Source organism: Camelus ferus, chromosome 14, assembly GCF_009834535.1.
Source record: "Camelus ferus isolate YT-003-E chromosome 14, BCGSAC_Cfer_1.0, whole genome shotgun sequence".
NCBI lineage: Eukaryota > Metazoa > Chordata > Mammalia > Artiodactyla > Camelidae > Camelus > Camelus ferus.
The window spans coordinates 4,362,753-4,377,451 of NC_045709.1; the positions used below are offsets into that span (position 1 = coordinate 4,362,753).

Sequence of the window (14,699 nt, forward strand, 5' to 3'; positions counted from 1 at the left end):
AGGATAGGGAAAAGAACGGTTAAGCTCTAAACGGCATCAAAATGGCCCTATAATTTTCTTGATAGTAGTCAACATAGTATCCTTTTGGGGAGGAAGGATTCCTTACTTGTCCTGCTATTCAGGAACGAAATGAACCTGAGCATTTATACTTGAATGACCGAAAATACATAAACTCATTACAAAAATATGGCTCTTCATAGATCATTTTCTTAGTTAACTGTGTTCATGAAACCAGTTTGGGGAAATATTTTATTAGTTATGATACAGTTATTTCTTATATTCTTAACTCTGTAATGGCCTTCCTGTCTAACCTATAAAATGCCCTGAAATCTTTATCCACATTAAGTGATAATTGGAAATAATGGATACCACCCATAGCTGAACCTAGGGAGAGAAAAGGGTTCTCAGCATACATACATCCAGGTTTGGGCACGTGTGGAAAAGGCCCTATGTGGTTTCAGTTGAACGGAGCCCTTGGAGTTAACTTAGCAGGATGGGGCGGTGAGCAGACCACTGGAAGAGGGGATGAGGACATACAAGGAAATGACTTGTTATTGGTTAGGACATAGCATCTCAGAGTATTTCATTTGATGTTTGGATGAACCAGTGAGTATTAATATTCTTATAAAGTAACTGTTTTGTCATAGTTTCTTAAAATGTGATGTAAACTCCCAATATTTTACATAATCTAAATCCAAAAACGGCAGTCTTTAAAACCAGGTAGCAGGAAGTAATGTCACGAATCACATTTAGCCCTTCCCATAACTCTAGAATAGAATATTAGCACTTGAATTCTCATCTGATCTTTGAGAAACAGGCTCTAGCATTTCAGTAAGAGTTGGCATTGTTGCTTACGGAATCCTGAGGTTACAGTCAGAGAACTGAGGATAGAGACGGGTGGCCTTAAGAGGACTGTAGCCAGTCAAACAACTCTATATGGAATGTTCTCTAACTTGATGAAAAGAGGGAGGTGTCTGGTAGGATCTGTGCTTGGTTCTTCCTCTTGAACATTATTTTATTAGTGATGCGGAACACTTAATATTTGTAAGTGACTCAAAACAAAAATGACAAGGTAATCCCATTAGCAGAACCAGGGTTCAAAAAGAATCAGACTGAGGCTACACTTATTATGCTTAACAGGGGTAAATGCCTTTAGGTTCAGAAGATCCATTATTTGAATTTCAGGAGGGGCAAACCTGACTTGATAGCATTTTGTCAGAAAAACACCTGTGGTTTTAATTGACCGTAGTCTTCATAAGAACTAATGATGCTGTGTGGAATTAAGGTTTAGGCACAAAGAGAAAGTTCGTGGGGCTCCTCCAGGGCTGGTGGTGTGCTGACCTCACAGATTAAGACCCACTGGTCACTGAAGAGTCCCAGGAATCTGCAGGCTGGATAAGTGCTCAGATGATTTTAAAGCAGATAATTCAGAGTCCACGCTTAAGATACGTGGTTTTACATGTTTTGTCTTTTGGTGACATCTGCAGTAGGAACTGTGATTTTTTGGTACAGAGATCAAGATAGGAGATAGAAGACCTCCTGGTTTGGACACACCTTGCACTTCTACTCTTAAGGACGAGGTTCAGGACAGGGCAACAGTCAGTTAAAAAAGAAATAATAATACCAAGTTTTCACACGTGTTTAGGAGGAATGTATAATTATTTGATCAGAAAGAGAACTTGGTCGCTATACAAATCTTTTAAGTATTTTGGGCAGGCTGTGAATATCTTGAAAGTTGCATTGTAGATTAGTAAGAAGTGGGGCCAGACTTGCAGAATTTTTTTCGATAATTTTTATGAAATGTCTCACAATTGGAATTAGTCTTCATATGGCTGAGAGACACAATAAAGAATGTTATTCCTTGACCACGAATGATTTGAGGTACACGTGTCCTAGACACAGGGACATAGGAAATAGGAAAAGACAAAATGATGGAAGCAGGGCATATGTTCAAGGCTGAAATGTGAAGACTGTCAGGCGAAGATATTAAGCTGTTTTATGTTTGGGTTACTCTCGGATGGTCACACCTCCCAGTTTGCTCAGGATGGTCCTGGGTCCTTCTGTTGTTCTGGTGTAATTACTAATGGTGACTTCTGTCATTTTCAAAGTATAGTTAAATGGAAAATTATAGTTAGAAGTTAGAAGTGACATTTTATAAGTAACGGACTTCACATGTGACCCATTTTGAGGGGCCAAAGGGATTGGCCTCTCAGAGAGATTAGCTAGAGGTAGTTTGAATTTTCAGTCTTTACGTTTTTTAGGTGTTATTTCCTTTCATATTCACATAATAAATAGTTAGGTGATAGGCTTTTATAGATTAAATGGAAGAATCATTATTGTCATTAGGAAATGGGTAAGAATTTTAGTTTTGAAATTTTTTGTTTGTTTAGAGAATCATTCTATTAGTAGAAGTAAATACAGTGTTTGAGATCACTAATTTTCTCTTTCTCTTTGGCTCACAGCTGTCTGTCCGTTCTGTATTTCCATAGTTTCTCATTTTGGGTTTGTCTGGCAACAGACTACATGGGCAAAACTCTGGCTGGTTTAATGGTATTTTAATAGAGCTACATTTGTTTGAATATCATGTTGAAAAGACTACTGATCAGTTTTAACTTTTATTCTCTAATGCATTGTGCTTTGTGACAGTTTGAGTGTGCCAGAGTTAATATGGATATGTTAATTATTGAGATGGCCTGGAAACTATTTCGAAGTTTGAAATAATCATGCCCCTTTTTTGGTAACCTTGTCAAAATTTACAAAATTTGCACAAAAGATGGTTTTATTTTAATTCATTTTTAGAACTAAAATTTTGGTTTGCATAAATATTTTATAATTTTCTAGCCTCATATGGGGAAATATAGCTGCTTATCACTGCAAACTAATGTGCTTACTAATTATTTTAATGATTAGAATTTAAAAAAACTGCATGTGTAGACTTCAATCTGAAAAACTGAATTTTGTTTTGTTTCTGAACTCAGTTGCTTTTTTTTTTTAATCGCCTTGCTGCACTTGTAGAACATAGTTGCTTTCTTCTTTTGATTAGGTTGTGTGAGTTTTCTCTGTGGTGTTAGTGATTGGACAAGTTAATGCTTGATTAGATCTTGCTTATTCAATGTTCTGAAGATGATGTATATTATTTGCCACTTACTGAATTATACATAAGTGTGAAATGAAGGTAATTAACATAATAAGAGTATTTTAAAATCAGAAAACATCTTTTCTCCAGGTTTCTAACAAGAAACGGTCTGTTTGGGACTATGTTTCTGTCTGTGTCTACCATCTCATCCTCTCCCACACCCCAGAGAATCTTAACCTGTGGTGTTTTGTTATTAAACTTCATCCAAACTGAAGAGAATTGGCTTTTTACAAATTATATCCCGAGCTTTGCCGTAGACATTAACTTCATTGTGAAACTTCTTACTTCAGTGCGTTCATTCACTGTCCTAAAAGTCGCTCCGTTGTCTTAATCTGTAAAATGAATATAAATTTAGGATAATTTTCATGAACCTTTGTGGACAAGGAAGAACACTCCCAAATCTCCGAAGCTGTCCAGCCCTCTTGTGCTGCAGCAGCAGTGGTCTCTTTCCGTAACGCCACGGATGCTGCACCCATCATGGCAGCTTCAGAACGTCCGCAGTGATCACTGACAGACGCTGTTCTGAGGAAAACCAGGGTCTCCTTCCCCGTTCACCTTCTAGTTCAGCTCTGTTCTTTTCTTCTTCTGGCAGTAATGGTAACAGCAGTAGCTGGAGCAGTCTTGGTTTAGAAGGAGATTTGTATGAGGACAATTTATCCTTTCCAACATCAGACAGGTTGGTCCAGTCCAGAAACCTAAGCACTGATGAGTCTTTCACCACTAATGCATGACGTCATATCCTTAAAGAATGTGGGTTTCAGTGCCGATTTATATCAGCCTGCTTTTCTCCTGTATTTTGACATGATTCTGCTTGATAAATTTACATCTAATGAAAAAATTCAACTCTGCTAAGATGTGACTGACACCTGACTGCAGAATGTGTTTCTTCGATGCATGTGTTGCACTGCTTGCTTTTTCTCATCCTACCAATTATTATTTCATGAAAAAGAGCTTGCTTCCTACAGAATTTCTGTTGTTTTGGTTTTTTGTTTTTGTATATAGTTTTATTTCACTTGCAAGAAAGGTGCAGGAAAAAAATGTTCTCGCTATGTTAAAAATATATATAAATGGCATCAGCAGAAGCATTAATAAATAATTATTCATGGCATTGTGTGATACTCAAATGCTGTGTTATCTAAAACCAAATTAGAATATTTTGGCTTTAAATTATTTTAAATTAAATTTTATTATGTAATTGTCTTGGCGCTCTGTATATCACGGTCAGGTGGAACTTCTCAGTTATTGATAACTTACCTTTAGGCACCATTTGTAATTGAGATTTTTAACATGAAATGGTGTGAGAAGCAAAGCTTCCCTTTTTATTGTTTTCTCCCCCTTTTAAATGTCATATGTCATATTGTAACATTATTTACCACATTTTAAGAATTGGTTTCAATGCCATTATTAATTAAAGCTTTATTTTTTATTTTTTTTATTTTTTTAACTACTGCCGCTACTTCATTTGAAAAGTGATGGTCCGGATGACAAAGACGAAGAGCATGAGGATGATGTAGAAGGTAACTGACAGTTTGTTCTCCGATGTGTGTACGTGTTTTTTGTGTAAGTTTCTTTAGAAGAGTCTTTAATGTTTGTACTTGTAATCTATCCAGTGTCAGATCCTTTGCTGAGCAGTTTGTGTTATTTGATTGCTAAACTTCTGAAGTGCTCATCAGTGTGAAAACTGAACTACTTTAAAAGAATGATTCATTTATTTGAGAGAGAAATTTATGATAATCTCTATGTAATTATCTTTTTCAAAATATAAAATTCTTGCTTACATTATGAGATAAAATTTATTATAATAATCACATGTCATAGTTTTTTCCCTTCCAAACAAGTAATTATTAGAATTAGTGTTTGATGTCAAGCTTACATAAATCAGTGAGTAAGAATAAAAAGATAATTTAAAATCAATTTTTTCTTCCCTCCATTCCAATCTTACACTCACGCAAACTTGAAGAAAAATAGTCAGTTCTTCCTTTAATGAACATAGTTCTAAATATGTAAATACTAGGTACTGTTGGTCACAGAGTTCTGGATCATGATTTGTAATCCTTAATTCAAATATATTAGAATGTCTTGAGGGAATCTCAGAAGCTGTTCATGTTGAAGCTGAGTTTTCATTGTGTTGAGATGATTGTTGAATTTTTTTCCCGCAAATCTTATTTTTCCCTAATTCTGAAAATACCAATGTCTTCTGTAGAGTGGCACATAAGAATATTGACATTGTTTCAGACATTTGTTTTTGAAAAATCATCTCTTTAGAAATAGGCAAATAGAAAATTGCCAAAACAAATTTCTTAAAATGTACTTTATGACACCTGAGTTTCCAACCAATTTTATGACCAACTGTATTTTTCTTGTTTAGGAAAGTCTTGTTCCAATTTTTGAGCCAAAACTCCTCAGACCGAAGATTATTATTATTTTTTTAGTTCTAATGCCTCTGCTTAGTAGTCATTCTTCACATAGGGTTTCTAGAAATGAGTTTTTCTCATTAGGTATAAAGTAGGGATAGGGCAATATTTTTTGAATTATGGATAAGCTAAGTGATAGTTGTTTTATTTTTGTTGACTGAAAAATGTTGACTTTGTCCAGAAAAGTTGTATATTTTTTCCCAAGTAATACTTGTAAGCAAAGTTTTTCCAAAGGCTGTACATGGTATTAGTGCAGGTGGTGATTATTTTCTCTGATAAACTAGTTGTTACTTAACTAACTTTACTGAGGAACGATTAAAAGATAATACAAGTTAATCTAAATATGAAATTCACTTTAAAAAGTTTATGCTTTTACCACTAGCAAGGCTATTCAGAATTATTTTTCTAAGTGGGTGTAAACTGGGAGATTAATTATATGTAGATATGTCATTACTCAGCTTTTGAAATTATAGTTATCTTTCATTATATAGAAAATTGTAGCCAACTTTTAAATTTGTTAAATTAGAAATTGGTAAATTAGAAGATAGAGTGATGTGGATTTACAAGAGATTCAAAATTATGGAAATCTTAAGGCAACACACGTCATTTGTTACTGTTGTTGTTGTTGGTAGTCGCAGGATGTCTGTTCCTTCCCTTTTCATTAGTGTTGAGTAACCTTTGAAGAGAGAGGTCACTCTCATAGGCCAGGCAACCAGGAACCCTGAACTGAGAAATCCAGTCCAGAGAAACCTGGGGGTGACTTAGCCTGCAGCCCCCTGACCTCTGCAGATTTACAAAATGTTCCAGAGATTACGTCTGGTGCCATCTTGGACCAGATTCATTTTTGATTGAGAGTCAGAGGGAGAGAGGAAGGAAACGATAAGACGTTTATTTTAAGAGAATAATATCGACCAGTTTTTTTAAATGAAAAGTTAGGGGCCAATACAGATCCAAAAAATGATTAGGAGTGGTCTAGAATGCCCTGCAAACCTTAAAAAAAGAATCAGGGAGCTTCACCAACAAACATCCCTTACTGGTGCAGGCGGGCACCGTGTCTGCCAGCGGGCCCCGCTGCTCGCCTCCTGGGTCAGGGGACCCAGATCTCAGCACCGCTTGCTGCTCAGCCATCACTAAACAGCAGAATTAAACACATGATACTGGCCCACAGGTCAGCAGTTTTATAGTCAACAGGGATTCATGTTTTTTTAATGTTGAAAACATAATTTTCATTAAAAAAAGTGAGAACACATCTTACTTATAATAGAGGATATACCACAAAATTCCCTGGTTTGGCTTTGGGATGTAAATGAGTTTGTATGTGAGTTTTTTTTTTTTTTTTTTTTTGTTTTTTTTTTTTCATGTTTCCTGAAGAGTGAAGTGATTAAGAGCATGGCATGGAGCCAGACTGCCTGTGTTTATGTCCTGGCTCAGCACCTTCCCAGCTGTAAGACTCTGGGTCTGTCTCTGCCTCAGATCCTTCACCTGTAAAGTGGAGGTGATCATAGTTCCTTCCTCATAGGGTGTTCGTGAGGATTAAAGGAGCTTGTACATCTAAAGAGCTGAGGACAGTACTTAGGACGTAATATGTGCGTGCCGTACAAGTGTTCACTGCTGCTGCCTTTTCTCTTAGTTCAGAAAGCTTTCTTAAAGCCCATTTAATGTATTTATTTGAGGTTTTTATTTGTGTTTCATTTATATTTTGATTGTAATTGTAGCTTTTTAGTTTTATTTTCTCTTGCTTTACCTGTAGATTACATCTTGACACAAATTATGGCATTTGTGAATTGCCACTTGAATTCAGTGCCTCTGAATAGTTTTGCATTTGTGCTGTCACAAATGATCAAAGCCATTCCTCTGTCTGAGCATTATGTTGTCCTTTCAGAGAAATGCTTTAGTTGATGTTACGGTGCTTTTAAGAAAAGATGAATTTTTTCCCCAGAATTCCTCGGAATTTTAAGACATGGAAAATATCCATCTATCCTTGGAAACCAGTGTATCGAGAGTTGAACTGATGAGTTTCACTTCGTATTGTTTCAATTTAAATACTAGGTTTGGAGCAAGATGGGAAGACTCTGCTAGTTGCGAACGTTGACCTGGAGCCGTGCACGGTAGACCCCCAGCTGAGGATCACTCTTCAGTGGCTCGTTGCCTCTGAGGCCGAAGTTGCGGAACTTTATTTTCATGACTCAGCAAAGAAGGAGTTTATACAAGTGAGTACCTGCCTTTTAGGGTGTTGTGAGGATGCCGGATGTGATGTTCTGGGTCATGCGGTTGATCTAATAAGATGCCCGTTGATAGAAAGTAGGTAAATGCTTGGGTGGTGGAGTCCCCAGTGTTTGGGCTCAGATATCAGTGCTGCCGCTCTCTAGCAACGTAACCTTGGGCAAGTTCACCGGCCTCAGTCTCCTTATCTACACTATGGAGATGAGTATAGCATTTACCTTGCAGGGCTTTGTGAGGATTAAATATAATACTGTAAAAAAAAAAAATTCCTCTAGTGCCTGGCACATCCTGAGTTCTCAAAAGTTAGATGCCTTTAATAAACATTTTGTGTGTTCATATGAAAAGACTGAGTTATTATACTTTGAAGTTAATTGATTCATAATTATCCCTAGTCATTAGTATGTCTCTTTCTCTGTTAATCCAATCTCATGCATAAGCAAAAGCCAATAAAAGCTTAAGCATTTAATAAGGGACAGTGGTTCACTTTGAATATTTAATAGGATTCTAATAATAAAACATTCAAATTAGATACACCAGTAGGATATGTTTATTGAGAACTTGCTATGTGCCAATTACTTTGTTAGTCAAGATTTTTAGTTTACAGTCTTAAGGTTTTTTTGTCCAAGAATTTTCCTTATCAGAACTTTGCTTTAATCTATGTAGAATATAGAGTAGTCCAAAGAATAAGCAATATAAAATGATCAATAATAAAAAAAAGGAATAGTCAAGTTATTCTTGATTCCTTGTTCAGAATTTACAAAGATATTGTTGAAAGTAGTATGTGAAAAAGATACTATGTAAAGCATTTTGTTTTACTTTGCTGTTTGTTTTTAGTTATACTTTTTAAATTTTTCCAGTACAGATTTCTGTTCTGAGGCAGAAGGAGACAATAAGACAGAAAGGGATGCTCAGGAAATGACTTGTCAAGGAGGAAGAGTGGGTAGGGGAAGTATTAGAACTGACCTTAGAGAGGCGGACGTTTTCAAGTCATTTAGTCTTGGATTAACTGAGGGCTAAGGAGGCTGATGATGGCACCAAGGATGAGTGCGATGAACATTCTCGCAGTTCCTCAAAAAGCTAACCACAGCATCATCACATAACCCAGCAATTCCATACCTAGGTATTTACCCAAGAGGAATGAAAACGTACATCCATGGCAGTGTTATTCACAATAGGCCAAAAGTGGAAACATCCTGTATATCCATTAACTGATGAATGGTTGAATAAAATGTGGTGTATCCGTGCGGTGGAATGTTATCTGTCACTAAAAAGGAATGAGGTAGGGACACGCTGCACCACACGGGAACCTTGGACTCATTATGCTAAATGAAAGAAGCCGGTCACAAAAGACCAGATGTTTTATGATTCCCTTTACGTGAAATGACCAAAATAGGGAAATCTATGGAGGTTGAAAGTAGATTAGTGATTGCCTAGAGGCGAGGAGGGTGGGAGGAATGGGGCGTGATTACTAATGGGGGGGGATTTTTTTTGGTGTGATAAAAATGTCCCACTGTCGATACTGGTCATGGTTGCATTCAAGCCTGTGAATATTACCAAAGGCCATTGACTGGTGTACTTTAAATGAGTGAACTGTATGGTATGTGAGTTATATCACAATAAAGCTACTTTTAAGAAGGTTAAGCATTTTATATAGCAAAACATTAGTTTTTACAGAACTAATTAGAGAAAAATGAAGACATATTCTGATTGGAGATGATAGTTTATTTAACCTTTATTTACTTTTTAAAAAAATTGACATATAACATGTTAGCTTCAGGTGTACAATGTAGTGATTCAATATATGTATATATTGTGAAGTATATACAAATATACACCACAATATTTATTTACTTTTTGTTTGTTTGTTTGTTTTTGTTTTTTTGAAATGTTAACATTTCTTCACTTAGAAAGCCATATTTCCATTGAGGCTAAATTGCATGTTCCAGGACAAAAACCACACTATAGGTTGTGGAAGGCACATCCTTTTATTAAGTTTGACGTCTTTATTATTTTATGCTTCCCATTGAGGGTGTGGCAGATGTATTTAATCAGGTTAAGAATTTCCTGCAGAAACGTAGCCTCTACACCCACACAGCCTGTCCGCTGGGTGAGGTTTGTGGAGTTCTGTGTCCAGCAATCCCAAAGCGTCCTTCTGTGGAAGAGTGTTATTTGTAAAGGCCAGGAAAGGAAGAATGTTTAATTTGGGTAAAGGGTGGTGGTTTAGAGGAGAAGAGTTTGTTTTAACTGGCAAATAATACTCTACTGCAAACAGCAGAATTCTTAGCTTTATCTGATAATAAAAATAAAAATGAAAACTTGACTGTTACTAAATTGTCTTTGGTTACTGTTTGATGTATCTTTCTTCCTAGCTTTCAAAACGATTACAAGAAAAAGGCTGGAAAGTGGGAGATGTCCTCCAGGCTGTGCTTAAATACTATGAGGTGATGGAGAAGACTTCCAGCGAGGAGAAACGCAAGTCCCTATTTGATTGGCTCTTGGAAAATGCGTAGAACAAACTCCAAACCAGAATATTTTATTATTTGTTTTGGGAGAGGAAGAAACAGATAAAGATGCATAGGGTAATATTTGAATAGTGAATATTAACATTTAAAGTGAACCTGGAGGAAAGTAAATGTAGCTTTTTAAGTGCATTGTGTCATCACACGGTGTATATAGTCCATATTTTTGGAATCTGTCAAATGTTATATTCATTTATTCTTCTGTACACATGTGTAGTATGTTAAGACCCTGAGAACATGTATTTGGAAGGAATTCTAACCATGAGGCTTTCAGGGACATTGACTGACGGCATTCTTTTTGCATCCAAATTGTGCTGCTAGAAATTGCACTGAGGTGGCTGAGGGTGGATTCCAGGGATAAAGAGTTATAATTTTGCTCCTTTGCAAGCAGATGGTATCCTATTAATAAGTAAATTGACATCAAAAAATAGCATTGAGGCTAATTTTTCTTTCCTGATTTTTTTTGTCCTATTTTTAAAGGGTCAATTTTATTTTCGTAGTTCAGCTATTGGTAGCTTTTGGAATCCCCAAAGCTATTTAATTTCTTAGAAGCATTAGTATTTTAGGTTTCTATAAATCCTGTGATAGTTTCCCCAGCCTTTCATCAAATGACATTATTTGCTAATGTCGCCAGCTGTTCTGGCGTGAAAGCGAGTGTGTGTGTGTATGTGTGTGTGTGTGTGTAAAGGAGAGCTTTAACCTTGCTAGTGCGTGGTGCCCTCTTTTATTTTACTCTTTTCTTGGTTAGAAACCCACTGTTAACATTAAAAAAGGTGCTTTAAAATAAAATGTCTATAAAGATTGTGCAGTAAGAATTTTTATTTTTATTTTTTTGACTATTTTGGGTCCCCAGTTTATCCTATAAATGAGAACCTTTCTTTAAAGGCACTTTGTGATTTTTCCAAAGACATTCTGGATCTGTTCGGCTGCTCAATCTTCATGTTGAAATTTTAAAAATCAATGTAAATTTGGAAATTCATTTAGAGGAGCCCAGTAATGATTTTCATTGTTGGAATTTTGAAAAAAAAAAAACAAAAAACAAACTCCACTTTAAGCAAAGATAAGCTTTGTCTAGAAAAAAAATGAGACTCCCCCACCCCCTTCCCCAATAAAATGCACCTGCTCTGTTTTGTAAAGTCCTCTGATGGGATCTTTCTGGGCCCCGTGTTTTCTGCTTGTCTTTAGTAACTGCAGGTTGACCTGAATAGAGAACCAGGCTTGTGTCTTGGTTTTGTACGTGAGGGTGTATGTGTAAGTTTTTGGTTCTTCCATTAACGATTTTGTAATCTGGAGTAAATCACTTTTTGTTGGAGGCTTTGGTTTGGTTCCGTTACTTTCCCTTTTTTTCTTGAGTACTGACTATTCCGGAAGCTACACAAACGTTAGAAGACATAGCACCTGCCAGGGGACAAAGAGTAAGAGCACTTACGTTAATTTGAATTAATAATTATGGTAGAGAAATTATTTTATTGCTTTTGAAGAAATTTGCTTTTTGAGGGAAAAAATTGCCAAAAATCTATTTAAATATCTCGAGGCTACATCGTAAGCTTTGGTTTTTCTCAATTTAAGATAAAGCAATCAAGCAGGCCTTAAGAAGAAGTTTTCCTAAAATTTCTTCAGGTATTTTTTAAGGTGGAGAAATGCAGGAAGGATATATATATATATAACCAGAATTGATTCTGCCTTTAACTTCTCAGAATGTGAGATGCAGTGGCACTGGACTGGGTTTTTAAATGTCAGGAACTGGGTCGTTACAACATGGATGAATGGATTATTAAGTTTAGATTGAGGTTTTACAAATATATATCTATCACGTTGTGTTTAGTCACTTCAGCATATGTATGGGTTTGACTAACAGCAAAACTGAGTTCTGCATTTCTTTTAAACTAAAGTGACAGTGTGTTAGCTCTGTAAAACTTTCTGTACTTGAAGGTGTTGTGTGTTTATTTCTCTCCCAGTGATAATCATTCTGAGGTAAGGTTGTCCTCATGTCTTTGTTTTCTTTGCCTTTTCTGGAGCTGGGCTGGATTCAGAGTTCCCTCATGACAGACCAGTCATTAGATGCTTGCGTGCGTAGCACTGGTCCCACTGGAACTCCACCCTCGTTTCAGTTCAGTGCAGAGGTGTGGAGAAAAATACTGAGTATTGGCAGACATGCAAGGAAGCGTGAGTTAAGCTTCCTTATATAGAGAGAAAACATTTGAGTTTAGAGCAGTATCTTTAATCAAGAATAGTCTAAATTTAACTTTCTGTAAAGGCACTTTGTGATTTTTCCAAAGACATTCTGGATCTGTTTGGTTACTCAGTCTTCAGAACAGCTCTGTCTGTTGAGGCCAACTCTGTCTTATTTTATTAAAAATCTACTTGACACAGTTTTATTATGACATTGTAATACTGCCATTCTGCACACTTTGGCCTTTATGAAATACCATGTCTTACTCAGAACTGTTAACATCGTGATGTGCTTTGGGTTGAATTCTCTGTTTATCAGTTTCAGAACCATCAGGATCTGTAAAAAGAAAGTGAAGGAGGAGGCCTCGGATGGGGGGTTTTTAGAACATTGTTTCAGACTGAAATGGGGCAATTCTTTCACATTCTTCTTTTCCCAAGCCAAGTTTAAATTACATTTATATTTTGGGTATTATTAATTTTGATTTTGAAAATATTTCCTGAAGGAATGATTCATTTATAAATCACAGAAGAAAATCACAGTATCTGTTGGGTGATTTTGATACAATTTAATGGAGTAATAAAATCTTTGAGAATATTCACTCAGTGAATATATGTGATGAACATCTTCATATTTTGAAAACTGTTCCACTGACCCTTATGAATATTTACTATGAATTAATTCAGTTCATAATACTTTCACTTTGCTTACATGAGGGTTTTATTTTGCTGGTGGGAGAGGTTAATTACTTATTAAATGCCCGACTTATAAAGTGAAAGATAGTTTACCCACGTGACTTTGACATCAGTGCACGTCCCCCAGATGCAGAGTTTAACCTTGACTCTTCATCAGAGTCCAGACTCAGATGTCTTCTTAGTTAAATATTTAGCAAATGTTATTCTTCCACAATTAAAATGATCAACTTCCCACCAGTCTGTTGCTTTAAATTTTATGTTTTTTTCAAAGGAATCTTTCCACAGAATTTTTAAAAAACAACGCACCCAGGGTGTAGGGAAAATACTTACCAGTTAAAACCCCGCCTCCTGTCACCAGCACAAGAGAATTAGAGTTTCCGTGGGGATTACAAAATTGTACTAAAATGAAATGCGCTTTTTCCTCATTGTTCGCAAAAGACCCTACACACCTTTACTCACGCACTGTATTCCTGCTCTGAAGATGCAAATACAGTGTTAGTCACTCTTGTCACTTTATTTATTTATTTTTTTTTTTACCATCCATGCACATTCCTTTCACATGGGCAGAATTGTAGTTCTAGAAGCTCATTGTTTTGTTTTTGTTGTAATGTTTGAATGCTGTTTAATATCAGGTTTTACTGTTGCTGGATTTGCTACCTTTGGTTGCTTGTGCAGTGTTAAAAGTTAATTCACATTCTTGTTTAATATACCAGATATATAGCAAAAGCAGCTTTGAATAATTGTAGCTGTTTATTTGACTGTGCTGAATTAATACAGTAAGATCTTGTATAGCAGTAACTTTTTTTTTTTTTTTTTGCTTTTCAGTAATTTAATATGTTCATTTACCAAAATATGAACTTCAGGATGCACTAAAATTTTGTTTCAGCCATGGCTCAAAATAAACATTTCAGAAATTACTTTTGTAATAATTTGCAATGAATTGTTCTGTTATCTTTTTTCAACTGTTTAAGTTTGTGATCTTTCTCTCCCAACTAAGAATTCTCCAATAAACTTGAGATGTCTGGCCTTGGTTTTCTTTCTCTAATGTCTTGCTAACATACTCAGGACTGAACTAAAACAAAGGCATATAAGTAGAGATGCTGGGATGGAAGACATGTTGAGCAATTTCTGTGCTTCTAAGGTGGTTTTCAAGAAGAGGCGTTAGGAGTATTTTTAATTGGACCCTGGATCCTAACTTCTCATTCAGGAACCTCTGAATGCTGACTTGAGAGGCTATTTGCCCAATCTGTTTCGGATTTTAGTGCAAAGTAGAATATTGTGATTGCCTTGAATATGAGCACGTTAGAAAATTCTTCCCGCTTGGATTGAGCACATCTTTCATAGGATACAAAGATCACACCTTTGTCATGCTCTGTAGCATCAGACGCTTGAAAGTTAGGTGCTTGTTGTTTATTACTAATGGAATTTGACCTTGTCATTAAGCATTTTAAGCATGAAATTAGAGAACGACTTTCTGGCTTTTTATGGATGTTTCACAATGCCGAGAAATCATGATTGCACACAGTGGCTTGGGTGTGAATG

The 14,699-nt window shown here is 36.0% G+C and overlaps 1 protein-coding gene across 1 annotated transcript in view; it reads left to right on the forward strand.

Moving 5' to 3' along the window:
* The window catches only part of AKAP11 (A-kinase anchoring protein 11), a 47,236-nt gene extending 33,053 nt beyond the window's left edge, over nucleotides 1-14,183 (forward strand). The window contains 4 exon segments of the mRNA XM_014551997.2: nucleotides 3,729-3,812; nucleotides 4,607-4,653; nucleotides 7,600-7,760; nucleotides 10,143-14,183. Of these exon segments, the coding sequence (XP_014407483.2) occupies nucleotides 3,729-3,812; nucleotides 4,607-4,653; nucleotides 7,600-7,760; nucleotides 10,143-10,283 (433 nt within the window). The 3' untranslated portion in view covers nucleotides 10,284-14,183.
* Nucleotides 14,184-14,699: the final 516 nt, after the last annotated feature.